The sequence below is a fragment of the Lepisosteus platostomus genome, chromosome 15 (genome assembly GCF_059453375.1).
Source record: "Lepisosteus platostomus isolate fLepPlt1 chromosome 15, fLepPlt1.hap1, whole genome shotgun sequence".
In the NCBI taxonomy this organism is placed as follows: Eukaryota; Metazoa; Chordata; class Actinopteri; order Semionotiformes; family Lepisosteidae; genus Lepisosteus; species Lepisosteus platostomus.
In genome coordinates, this window is record NC_142625.1 from 15,550,844 (window position 1) to 15,565,089 (window position 14,246).

Consider the following 14,246-nt stretch of genomic DNA (forward strand, 5'->3'; position numbering starts at 1 on the left):
ATGGAGAAAACAGTGGTTTGATCTTAGAGCTGTGATACCCGTTGAAAAATCACTACAGTGACTTAACTAGGCTATTATGTGTATTGTCACTAATATGTGGACCATTCGTTTTGGTAATATTCTATACTTGTCCCTATTGTAGTCCCTCCTCCTTAAGGACGCTTCGGCTCTTTCACTTCAGACCTGATTTTGTGCACCTGCCCCTTGTTCCAGCTTCCTTCCTGTCCCCCTTAAAAGCCAGGCACTCACTTTATTTGGGGCTCTGCATTGATTCCCATATCATGCGAGCCCCGGACCTGTAATCGCATGGCTCCATTATGTTTTTAAGTTTCTGTTTCTGTTTCTGTTCCTGTCCCCCCTGCCGGTTCCAACCCGGTTCCTGTTTTTAACCTGTCTGTTCTCGGATGGACCGCCTGGCTATGGACTTTGCCCGTTTTTGGATTCCCTGTTTGCATTACCTCTGGATTGTCTGCCCCGGACTCACCCCCCTGGACACCTGTGCACTTTGGACACGCCCCCCCGTATTCATTCCTGATTCCTGCATGGCTTTTTCCCCTGTGTTTCTCACTCAACCCTGGATTGTGTCGTCCGCATAGGGTCTGGAAAGAACTGTTTGTTACAATACTGAGTGCCTGGTTATTGGCTGGACAAACCAGGGACATGATCAGATACAGAGAATGTAGCTAGAGAGTTTTTCTTCACTTAATCAGACATTGCAGGGCTCGCTATTTGCAGGACATAAATCTATCTCCAGAGCCCTCTGCAAAATAAAGTCTGGTAATTACTGGCACAGTTTAGCTCTTCTTTGGCATACAGGGAATTTTTGTCAAATACAACTTATAAAAAACTAGACTGAATATGACATTTTTTTCTTAAATGTGTCATTTAGGCCACCTTAAATCATAATGCTCAATATTGTGAAACAACAAATAGGCTTTAGTTCGAGCACAAGTATGCCTATTCAGTTTCATGCACTGTAAGAGTATAAAAAAGATTGAAAGTGGCAACAATTATGACTCACTTGCATTTAATACTATTTTTTATGTCAGTGGCATAAATAATAACCATAAATATGTAATACTGTGCTGTCTACTGACTGTATCTGTATTACTAAATGGAATAACCCACATTAGTTCGATGTCCTGAAGCAAATCATTTTTATTTTAGTAGTCAAAAGCACCGAGGAAAACAGCAGCAGATGACCCCACAGGTGAATTATAGAACTTCCACGTGTCAACAAAAAATTCAGGAAATTCAACACAGCAGTATGCTGTGTTTTCCAAGAACAGAACTGAGAGCTTGGTAGGTTTCATGCTGTAGTGTTTCGCGTACCAGCAAAAAATGAGCTTTCCCCACTGCCTGAGACCGCCCTCATCTACCCTGTCTCACAGATGGACTCACTTCCTCCTGTGTAAATGTATTTCCTTGACTGGAAGTTGTTTAGCACTGGATTTTTTACTACAGGATGTGATTGCTGCCACAAAGGCCACTCACCAATTACAAAATGGGAAGTGACCAACATAAGCTTTCATTGAGCAGATTAAGCACTTTGTCTGTCATTACGATGCAAAGCAGACTGAAAAAAAGTTTTACAATTAGTTTGCAGAATAACTATAGAAAATATTTACTTCGGAAAACCACATCAAGAGGAAAAACTAAAAAACAATGGAAGGAATCTGTTTCCCACAATGATCACCTATGACGCATTTTCATAACTTTGAAAACTCTATAGCTCTTCTTGCAATCTTTTTGTTTCAGTTCTTGTTCTGCTGTTGTGAACTGTGGTTTTAAAGTCATCTAATTCTTACCAGATCAGCACTAACGGAGCTACTGAATAAACGTGCCTGCCGGCTTCCAATGTATATAAGGACTTATTGTTAAATTATTATGGAGGATAAAACAGGTCTAATTATTTTACATTAGGACAAAAGAAAGGTCAGGCATCAAAGGTGGACACATCATGATTTCTTCAACCCTGCTTCTGACATCATCACAACTACAAACTGCCAGCTGTTTTGACAGCTTCCAAGTGTGAGAACAGACGCTTGTCCCACCAATGTTGGGATTTGAACAAGGGCTCCAAGCGCTAACAGCGCCAATCTCTAGAACAGCACTTTCCACTTCTCATCATGGTGACCCCTCAACACCTGTTGAAGCTTTAACTGTTGTATTTTGTAAGGGAAATACAAATCCCAAACTTGTGACTAGAAACAAAATGCAAACATTCCAATGAAGCAACTTCGGAGATCAAGTTAGGCTTCAGTTATCTGATGAAGGTGGGGCAGAAGGAAAACCAACAAGTATATGGATCACCAAGACCAGGATTGGGAACCCCTGCTATAGACAATGGATAAACCCATCACACCACAAGACCAGGTGTTCTGCTGCAACAAAAGTTTACATTGTTGAGATTTCGGAGCAAGGTGACATCACTTCTGGAAGCGGCTCAGTGCACGAGCCCTCTTACGCAAGAATTCAAAATCTTTTTAAGTTTCACAATGTCTCAGAAAAGGAATAATTGTGAAACGCAGGGTCTGTGTTAATCAGTATAGCATTCCCCAAGAAAGCAGCAGCGTGAATTATAAGGTAAAATGGAAGAGAGAACACAGAACTTCTTACACTGCAGTATCTCAGGTAGAAATTACATCCACCAAGTTTGGAATTAGCCACCCAAGCATCAGCAGTTTGTGGTGTGACAAATACATCAACAGAAAAACAAGGCTGCAGCCAGTAGTGTTCCGGTTGCAGCTGGTCCTAATTAATCCCTCATTGCCCCATTTCCCTCACACACCCCTTCCTTCACTATTTAAACCGTCAGTTCACCCGGTAACATCACTCCGTATTAGGAATCTATCCACCACCTGAGCTTACAATGTCCTCGAACCTCTGGCTACCAACATACAGACCTTTCCAGCATTGGCCCTTTTGACTGTTCTTTCGTCTCGCCCCTTTTTGGAATTGTTTGCCACAAGTAGGCCATCTAAATTTACACAGGAAGCCCACATTTGGCATCATTTTACTGGGCTGTAAATAAATTAACCTGCCGAGTCTGACACGTTTAGCCAAACCCAACCCACCTGACTACCTTCCTTACAATATGAGAAAGGAAGCACAGAAATGAATACAGCAAACCAGATAGAATTAAAAGCTAGAGTGTTCTCAAGAGAGCAAGTTTAAGACTTGCTTTGAAAAGGCTGACTGACTTGTAAAATCTGATATCAGCTGTGGGGTCCTTCAGCAAACTGTGTCTGCGGGGTTTCTTTCCAGCTCAGTTCTTTAAATCATTATCTTATTGGCTTAATTAGAACACTTTGACAACTTTTCTTAGATCTTCAGGAGCTCCTGCTTTATAGAGACTTACAGTGCCTTGCGAAAGTATTCGGCCCCCTTGAACTTTTCAACCTTTTGCCACATTTCAGGCTTCAAACATAAAGATATAATTTTTTTATTTTATGTGAAGAATCACCAACAAGTGGGACACAATTGTGAAGTGGAACGAAATCTATTGGATTTTTGAAACTTTTTTAACTAATAAAAAAATGAAAAGTGGGGCGTTTGCGTTAATACTTTGTAGAGCCACCTTTTGCTGCGATTACAGCTGCAAGTCGCTTGGGGTATGTCTTTATCAGTTTTGCACATCGAGAGACTGAAATTCTTGCCCATTCTTCCTTGCAAAACAGCTCGAGCTCAGTGAGGTTGGATGGAGAGCGTTTGTGAACAGCAGTTTTCAGCTCTTTCCACAGATTCTCGATTGGATTCAGGTCTGGACTTTGACTTGGCCATTCAAACACCTGGATACGTTTATTTGTGAACCATTCCTTTGTAGATTTTGCTGTATGTTTGGGATCATTGTCTTGTTGGAAGATAAATCTCCGTCCCAGTTTCAGGTCTTTTGCAGACTCCAACAGGTTTTCATCCAGAATGGTCCTGTATTTGGCTGCATCCATCTTCCCCTCAATTTTAACCATCTTCCCTGTCCCTGCTAAAGAAAAGCAGGCCCAAACCATGATGCTGCCACCACCATGTTTGACAGTGGGGATGGTGTGTTGAGGGTGATGAGCTGTGTTGCTTTTACGCCAAACATATCGTTTTGCATTGTGGCCAAAAAGTTCGATTTTGGTTTCATCTGACCAGAGCACCTTCTTCCACATGTTTGGGGTGTCTCCCAGGTGGCTTGTGGCAAACTTTAGACGAGACTTTTTATGGATATCTTTGAGAAATGGCTTTCTTCTTGCCACTCTTCCATAAAGGCCAGATTTGTGCAGTGTAAGACTGATTGTTGTCCTATGGACAGACTCTCCCACCTCAGCTGTAGTTCTCTGCAGTTCATCCAGAGTGATCATGGGCCTCTTGGCTGCATCTCTGATCAGTCTTCTCCTTGTCTGAGCTGAAAGTTTAGAGGGACGGCCAGGTCTTGGTAGATTTGCAGTGGTCTGATACTCCTTCCATTTCAAGATGATCGCTTGCACAGTGCTCCTTGGGATGTTTGAAGCTTGGGAAATCTTTTTGTATCCAAATCCGGCTTTAAACTTCTCCACAACAGTATTACGGACCTGCCTGGTGTGTTCCTTGGTCTTCATGATGCTCTCTGCGCTTTCAACAGAACCTTGAGACTATCACAGAGCAGGTGCATTTATACAGAGACTTGATTACACACAGGTGGATTCTATTTATCACCATCAGTCATTTAGGACAACATTGGATCATTCAGAGATCCTCGCTGAACTTCTGGAGTGAGTTTGCTGCACTGAAAGTAAAGGGGCCGAATAATTTTGCACGCCCCACTTTTCATTTTTTTATTAGTTAAAAAAGTTTCAAAAATCCAATAGATTTCGTTCCACTTCACAATTGTGTCTCACTTGTTGGTGATTCTTCACATAAAATAAAAAAATTATATCTTTATGTTTGAAGCCTGAAATGTGGCAAAAGGTTGAAAAGTTCAAGGGGGCCGAATACTTTCGCAAGGCACTGTATAAACCATGTGTTACGGATGTCGGAAGGGGCAAGCCGTGGAATGGCCAGGAGAGCAGTAGAGACCCTATGTGTAGCGGTAAAAGGGGGCAACATGGAGGTTAGCCCAGGCTCAGGGGGTCAGATGATGTCGGTATAGAAACTTATGCCTACGGATGTGGGGCGACCTGGTGCTAGGCAGGTCTCACAACATCCGTACCCTCAATGCCGAGCCAGGAGCAAGGCAGACACAGGAAGTAAATAGGCTACACAACAAGACACACCGGAAAGACATGAATAACCACAGGGAACTACTGTAGGAACAGGACAGAAGTGCAGCGCCCTCTAGGTGTACAGGATGTGACACCATGCAGACACACACCAATGGGACCAGGACTGGACTGTTCTATTCAACAAGCTCGAAGCGACAGAGGAGAATGGCCTCCTGGTGTTCAGAGCTTCATTCTGGAAGTAAAATGAAAGGAACCCAAAATCCCCAAAAGTCTCAAAGCATGTACAGCATAAATATTTGGGAAGTTAATTGTACACAGATATAGCCAAACCATTGAAGCCCAATAGTTTGATTTTTTTTTCTAATAGACACAGTGAGCCAGTGCAAGTGAGACTGCAACAGGTGATATTCTGATATTTCAGTGAACAGCCGAGCTCTGAACGTGCTGCAACCTGTTGGCACTTGGATACACCAGCAAGCACTGGAATAGATAAAGCCTGCATTAGCATTTCTGGATGGGATTGGGAGAGATGTGAGTGGATACCAGCATTGTTTAAAGATGATAAAGAGACACTTTCACAACAACAACATAAAGACGACACCAAGATTCCCGATCTGAGTACCTGGATGGATTCCAGATCTATCAATAGGCAAACTAAGGTTGACACACTTACAAAGCTGATAAAGAGAGTCAATCAGCATACCACAAGTCTTATCAGAGCTTAGATGTAAAAGGTTTTCTTGCCTCCATTTTTAAATGCCATCTGAGCAGTGTGACAAGGCTGATGCTGCTTGATTAATGTCAACCACAAAGCTGGGAGACATCAAAATGGAAACAGTGGCAAATGATCTTAAACCTTTGAAGAACCTGAGACAATTTCTATCACACACAGATCCTTGCAACCTGTAAAGAGCCAATCTGAGGCACGTTGGATCATGATGAAACACGCCAGGTTTCCCATCAATTGACGTAGTGATCAATGATAGAAGCAGCTTGATTTGTCAGTACAAAATTGCAGTCAAGAAGCCCTTGCGGTTGATACATGAGCCCTCTTTCACTAACTGTATCAACGCTGTAATAAAACCGGCTGTAAAAGGAAAATTGTTTGTTTCAGGTGTGTACTGGTTTCCAAGGAAATTATTTTTTTAAATCCTCCCAAGTTTTGCAAACGCTCCGGTATGGTGGCAATGTGATCTGTCAGCCACACGCTCACCTTGAAAACATCTTTCCACAGGTCTTTACCGTCCTGTGACGTTTCACGATTTTTCGTTAATCAAGCTGAACAGGAATGCCCATCTCATGCAGGAAGGGACCCACAGAGCAGCAGTCACCTGGGTGATCTGTGGCTGTCATTCTGCACCTGCTGCCCCACTGCACAGCAGAGAAGACGGACAAATTAGACATCGCGTCACCACTGGAATTTAATGAAAGCAACACAAACGCACGGGAAACTCAGTATTACTTTCTACAGTGTGCACATTTAGCAATACAGTGCAAATTTCTTATAGCATGCTATTGTTACTTCAGCCTTTTTGTACTTACTGTTTGAAAAGTAAATTAATTCATACTGTACTGTATGTTGCTCTCTTGAACAGGACTTTCAGGTAGTTCTTTTTCTCGTCTTCATGAATAACGAATTTCTAGATTTCATTACAAAGATAATTTGTTCACCGGAGTATGAATTTTTTATTCCATTTTATCATATATTTTCAAATATTCTAAAAAACAGTTAATGAAAGTATTTTCTGGATGCATTTATATCCATATTCCACGAAATATTTTAATATAATAGAAAGTAATATTGAGTTTATAATGCATTACTATTAATTAATTATAACCTACATAATCGATCAGAAAATAAACTATCATTTTCTTTTAAGACACGGAAAGACCGTTTAGGAGTGTTAACCCCGCTGTCTTGATTAAATCCCACTTTTTCACAATGTAGAGTAGACTAAATTTCCCCCAATATGCAGTATCACTAGTTTATATGATTTATTCATACATAATTAGTTCAAGAAAAATACGAACGCATTTGTAAAGTGTTACAACCCAGACTGAACCTTAACGTTTTTAAATGGAAAACTGAAACAGAGGAAATGAAAAAAAAAATATTTAAAAAGCAAAATGAGGACCTACCCTTGCTGGGAGCGCAAACATTAAAGGCAGGAGGGCTATTGGTGTAAGAATTAACATTAGCTGTCTCCGGACGCACCAGATTTTCTTCGCGAACACCAAAATCGCTTCCATGTCTAATCTGGAACTTTTTCGCGTTCTTGGCAAGTTGTTCAGAAGCGAGGCGAGTCTATGAAGGATGTTGAAGTGCGGGTTAAAGTGAGAAGTCGTCCCGCTGCCTTTTCAAGGTTTCTTAAATTTGTTTCTCTTGGGGGGGGAGTGCAAGATTAACTACTTCCAAGACAGATGTGTAATAAATTAACTCCTCCACTGGACGAGTTGAACATAAGCGGGGCCAGCCCACTTGAGTGGTAACAAACTGCTGTCAGTAAGTCATATTGAAACTAGTGACCGCGTGCTGCAATGTTTTTCCGGGCGACTGCTTGTGGTTTTGAACTCGCCGCCCTCTGCTTCTGTAGGTATCTCTTCCATCTTCTTTTGCCAGCTACAGTATTTATGAATATTCATAAAGATCAAATAAAAGTAGCATAAAATCAACGCATAAAGTTTTAAACCAAGAGCTTAACTTTGTGAAAATACAGTAAAGTGGTCAGGACACCCGTATTTTCCTGTTTTGCGCTGCACTTAAATGGACAGGGCGTTATGCACCCAAAGCATACTCAGCGTTTACCTATTCTTTAAAATGCAGCAATTTAGAAAAAGAGTAATCAAACTTTGATGTTTGGCGGTTTCCTACGACTAAAAGGGCCGGGAAAAATAAATATCCAAGTGAAAATCGTTGTATTCGGCAGTACTGTATGTATCTACTAAATTCTTATGTCCATAACAGACTGATAGGTGAATAATGTAAAATAAGCAAGTTACAAAGATACAAGTAATAGGTTTATTCCATGCTGAAAAAAAGAAGAAAGAGAACACAACGTTTCGGCCTTGGAGCCTTCTTCAGGTGTGAGCAACCTGAAGAAGGCTCCACGGCCGAAACGTTGTGTTCTCTTTCTTCTTTTTTTCAGCATGGAATAAACCTATTACTTGTTCCTTTGCAGCCTACGCATGCTGACGCAGCTACCCACCCAAGTTACAAAGATGTTACTTCATTGGTTTCATAGACACAGTCCAGCCAACTGTGCTACAAGACCTTACCTTCCCAGCGAGTGCAAATAGAGTGCACGTGTCTTATTATGGCAGGATGCTTTTAATTGTGTTAATAAAACAAATCCAGGTGCTGCCCGTTTTTGAACAAGGTAATACACAAGGATCGATAACTAGATCGATATCTATAGCAGGCGTGCGCTGTATATTGGCCAATGCTGAAGTCAGTCCTGTACAACAGGTGAAACTGATAAACGCAGATGAGTGGTAATGCTTAGTTATAACGATATCCCAACTCTCCTACCCGGTCTGTTATCATCCTACATAAAAGAGCTGTGAAAGCAGAATGCTAAAATGAAATCCTCAAGTTACAGGTTTTGTGTAACTTGAGTTTGAAAAGTGCAGATAATTGACTTGTGGCCATCCTTTTGTAATTTGCACTATGAATGTATTTATATAATGACACCAACATGGAAAGACAAAATAATTATTTTATTTATTTATTATTTAACCACCCCAACACACACGTATAAAAGCAGAAACGATCCTGCTATACTAGATTTTTGTTTTATTCGGTCTTGTTTTGTTTTTCCTGAGAACGTGCAGTGAGGAAATGCTAGAGAGAAGTGGAGTAAGTTCTCTTACACATGATAATTAGTCAGTCTGGTCTAGAGCACGTTCTGTGAAATAAAACCCCACGATTTGACAGAATACTAAACAATAATAAAAAATCAGCCCACTGCAAAGTTTTTGTGCCGCTTTTTTTCACACTAATCAGAATTGTAAAAAAACCAGGGACTCATAAAGATGGTCAGATACCTTAAAAAATTAGATCCCACTCTCTGGCTGTAGACCCAGTTAAGCCCCTAGGTAGGTAGCCTTGCAACAAAATAAGGTCAAAAGCATTAAGAGGTCATAAAACTTTATTTAATAGGGGGTCACCAAGTTCTCCATGATGCATTCACCAAGGTTCCCACAGATAGAGGCCCCACAGCAATGAACTTCAGTCCCATCTCTGATAATCTGAGTAAACATACTGTACTTGTTCACATTTTTAAAAAAAAACTAGTTGGCTTAAAAAGTCAAGCTCTAAAGTCCTGGTGTTGCCACTCTCAGCTTGGACTATTCCATTGGCACAGTAAACTGCTCAAATCACAGGCACACAAGGGGTCTAAGCCCCACCAGAGTCACATGGGCTTGAGTCACCAGTGTGCTTAGGTTGCCCAGTGGCAGTGCCTCCTGGGACTGGCTTTCCCACTGCCAGTTACCATGCTGCCAGGGAAAGATGCCAATTAATCCTAACTCTCCTCTGCAGCACTAAGGAGCGCAGAGTGCCCCAATTAACGAGAGGTGGGCATGTATCAGTAGAGCTTGTGAACTGTTGCCGTGGCAGCCCAAGTTGATTAACACTGGGAGATTCTAAACTCATTGTTTAGAATAGGACAATAATAGCAGCTTCCTATTTTTTTAAAGGAAAAAAAATAATCCATCCAGAATGCATGACCCATGCTACAAAAGCTGAAAAGACGCGAGTTTGAATCGGCAGAAGAAAATCTTAGAACGGGCGAAGTTCGACTTTTAAAAATTCAGACACAAAAACCGGTTCAAGTGCGCCCTCAGCTGGTAGTCTTTTTGTAGACACTGTAGACAAGTGTATTGTCAGTATTTGAATTCTGAATTTCCCCTTCAGCTTTGATTGATGTCCAGACAGCCAACTGCAACTTAAAAAAGAAAAACTTTAAAAAAGTGCTTTCATTACTAAACACTGCCAAAGAAGCATGATAGATTATTTTAAAAACATAGGAATAATTGCTTATTAGAGAAGACCACTTGGCTTTTGTTTGTCTAGCTAACCTGGCCAACCTTTTTCTAGACTAATTCCAGAGTATATATATTTTTTAATGTAAGTTGGTGACCACAAATGTACACAGTATTCACAATGAGGCCTTAACACAGCATTTTTAAATAGTGTCTCTTGATTTAAATTCTAAACTTTTAACTTGTTTTCACAAATTATCTAGAAGATATAAATAACACATTAACAGAAAAACCTCTTTTTTTCTAGGCAGCCTTTTCAGGTTGTTTCCCATCACACATTAATTGTTTGTTTTTGCTACCTACAGTATATGTAACACTCTGCACCTGTCTATATTTAATGGCATCTGCTGTGCATTTGCCAAGTCCTGAATTTTGTTTGTATATACATCCATTACCCAGAAGTTAATTACCCTAACTGCATGTGTTTGGAGTGTGGGAGGAAACCAGAGCACCCAGAGAAAACCCATGGGAATATGGGTAGAACATGCAAACTCCACACAGATAGCACCCAAGGATTGATACAGAATTGAACCCAGGGCTGCTGTACTGTGTGCCACCATGCCATCTTTTATACGTGTATATATGTATTTGTCTTAGAATTGTTTTCTCCTTGTGCTGAATCACATTGACTCTCTAGTTGTACGGCCTTCATTTACTGTGACGAGAACAAAAAAAAATAATTAGCTCTCTTCTGGTAACAGTTAGGTCAATCTCTTGCTTGGTCTACTGTACAATTGCTTGTAGGACTAAGTGCCTTTACTGGTGATGTAACTTTATATCAAAGCTGTTTTTAAAGGACTGAGCCTTCTTCACAAGGAGCTAAGTGTAAATTGACTTTGTTATGCTGAAAGAAAAGAGCAGCATTCAAAATTCAGACAAAGATGTGGAGAGGGGTATACAATACATTACAGTTAAGCTCCCTTTGTATTTAACATTGCATGCAAAAATAAAAAAAAGATTAAGTGCATGTTAGTTTTCCTGGCATGTGTTAAGAATAATTTAGTAGCCCTGTGCCTATGGATCTGAATTTCAGCAAAAGATAAAAAACATCATTTTAATCTGTTCATTAACAGGAACCTTGGAAGGTTGTGAATAACAATGAAATGATTTGTCATCATGTTGTGTTTCACACACATTGACCTCATATTTGCAGGACTGAATGAACATTTCTATCCTCGCAATTCACAGTACTTTTCAAAGTTGCAAAGACCTTTTGAAAAATAGAATAAGAGTGTGAACAATTTGATTACTCCATCCATCGGGCCTGTGAGAAAGGGCTGCAGAATTAGCCCTCAGCACTCTTAAAGTATTATACCAACCATGTAGAAGAGGAAGAGAGGATCTGTGGTCTGTTACCCAATCAAAGACAAATTTAACAAATGTATCTGTCAGCTCATCTAACCAAACTCTTGCAGCTTGTGTTTTGAGGTCTCTATTTAACTTCGATGAAAGGGTAAAATGGGTTTTGTAACTCCAGCTTCATCCTCAACCATGGGAAATTTACAGCACAATCTACCCAATCCCTGGGCCATTAAAGCTTAGGTACTGTAGGGTCATTAATCTTGTTCAAAGTAGGGACTGAATCATACAGTATAAGAATGAGGTGCACTTGTGTGCAAAACTGTAACCAGAAGCTTTCAAAGTACCTATTACTGAACTGGTCTCTTTCATAAGAACCTAAGAAAAGTTTACAATGAGTGTAGGCCCTTCGCCCCATCAAGTCTGTTGGCTAGTTTCATCCAAATACATCTAAATACAGCTTGTCAAGTTTAGCAACATGACTGGGTAGCTTGTCTCATAGTCCCACAAGCCTTTGCGTAAAACAACAGGCCATTTTGTTGAAGCCAGCACCCTAGATACTTTCAGGAAATCTCCAGATTTAGCTAAATTTATTCACTCAGATTTGGATTGAATTTTATTACAAAAAAAGATGTAACAACTTTGTTTAAGGTCCAAATATGGAAATGAAGTACACAATGCAAAACAAGAAGATAAAGGTCATTGAAGCAGTAGGTCAGGTACAGTCTCTTCTGCTGGAGGGCTCTGTCCTGAGGTCCAGGAGACCTTCCTGTTCCACTGCTAGATGTCCAACACGCTGGCACATTTATCTCTCTTACACAGTTGGTGAACAAGCTCAACCAACAACTATCAGTCCAAGCCTGAGTTTAAACTGCCATACTATTAATGGAAAACCCTGTTACCTTGAACTTTGAACCCAGTTCCTGACCCTGTTCAGCCTGTCTCATTCCATTGATAAGGGCCCAGGGTGAGTCAGCAGACTATCTCTTCCTGTCCTTCTGGGCTCACGTGCTGATGTCCTCAGAAACATGTGGAGAAGACCATGGTTGAACCTTTAGGCTGCTTTTCAGCACTTAAAACCAAGTCCTTTAATCAGCGAACACAAATAATGAAGACATTCGTTATACTCATTACCAAAAGAAAAAAAGTCTTTGAAACAGATTACATGGGATTCAGCCATCTGTTGTTGTAGTTTCTGTGGCTTGAAATCTTGGAGTCTTTTACTTAAGTTACTGTAAAGACTGTACAGTTCTCTCAGACTTTGGTTCATCTCAGCATTGTAACAGCTTCTGCATACGGCAATTGAGCTTGTTGATTTATTGTACTAACCTGGTTGCTTTCAGTTTTTACTATTCTAATTTATGCTTTTATGTGCTGTGAATTTTTCATCCAACATCGTGGGTGAAGGGAACAGATCAATAGGTCAATTATAAGGACTAGTTACTTTCTGAAAATCTGACACCTTAATTTAAGTTACAGAAATACATAATTAATCTCTGTTTTCTCATCAGAATTATTTGTGTATGTATGTTATTCTCTTATAATTACTACTGATCTTAGAATTAATCTAGCTATAAATTTAGTAGAAATAATAGCTATTGTTCCTTTCATCTTTGGAGTGAATAAATTCCTCCTTGCTTATTAGTTTAGCGTATCGAACAGGGACATCGCATATCTCCCTAGCTGTACCAGAGCTAGCTAAAAAGCAAATTTACGTCTGTAGTCCCTAGAGTAGGGGTATTATAACTACATTGATGCATGCGGAGGGTTACCCTGACATTTCATTATTAAAATAAATTGAATATGATCTAAAAATGAAAATGCCATTGCAGCGTCCCATGCTCTGAGAGATATAAGTGTGCTTTAATGGAAAATCACAAAATGAAAAAAATGTAATCACTTGCAGAAAAGGTGTGGTGAGGAAAAGATTATCTTCGGTACTGGGAGAAGTAAATGATGCTGAGTGTTACAGCAGTGATTCCAGCTGAGCTCCAGAGACTCACACTAAAAGAATCGTACATGTTACCAATATAAAATTCATTTCTTCACTTCCATCTGCCTTGAAGAGAATACTGGAAGTGTACGTAGGTCAACATGTGTTTGTAGGCTCCGTTGGGCCCCTGAGCAAGGCCCCCCAGGGGCGCCGTATTAATGGCAGACCCTGAGCTCTGACCCCCAGCTTCTCTCCCTGTCTATGTGTCTCATGAAGAGCAAGTTAGGGTATATGAAAAGACAAATTCCTAATGCAAGAAATTGCATGTGGCCAAATAAAGTGATCTTATCTTTACATGATAAAATAAGACATAATTTTGTGGTAATGTTACACAAGGCAGTTTTAAAATTGTTGCCTGGCCTCTCCAAACAATTACATCACAAAACCATCAGCTGAGGAGTAAGGAAATTTTGTGCCCATTAAAAAGGAAGAGTCTCTTGGATAATCGTAGTACAGACCTGAGGGGACCCCATTAGCTCAAAGTGACCTCCACTTTGTGTGTTTCCTGCACATGTAGAAGGTCATAGTACTGTATGTACTTCTACTAAGCTGATCAGTGTCCACTCCTATTGTCCATGTATACAATTATAGGCCAACTAATGTTAATACGTAAATATGTCTGAATTTCAAGATCAGGCGGGCGCTTTTTTTAATTAAGTATAAATAATTACCCAAATTCTCTTTGTCAGTCCAACTGCACTCTTCACCTTGTAGAGTAGACAGTAGAG

General features: G+C 40.3%; 1 protein-coding gene across 4 annotated transcripts in view; it reads right to left on the bottom strand.

Annotated features, from left to right (window-relative positions):
* Positions 1 to 7,699, bottom strand: part of slc13a3 (solute carrier family 13 member 3) — a 30,036-nt gene extending 22,337 nt beyond the window's left edge. For 2 of the 4 annotated variants that reach the window (XM_088607632.1, XM_088607631.1), the window contains exons 1-2: positions 7,323 to 7,445; positions 6,397 to 6,554 (exon numbers count right to left, since the gene is read on the bottom strand). In XM_088607632.1, coding sequence (XP_088463758.1) covers positions 6,397 to 6,407 — 11 coding nt within the window. In that variant the 5' untranslated portion in view covers positions 6,408 to 6,554; positions 7,323 to 7,445. Of the gene's footprint in view, positions 1 to 6,396; positions 6,555 to 7,322 lie in introns of all 4 variants that reach the window. The other 2 variants (XM_088607630.1, XM_088607633.1) reach the window with 2 other exon arrangements.
* Between the last annotated feature and the right edge of the window lie 6,547 nt (positions 7,700 to 14,246).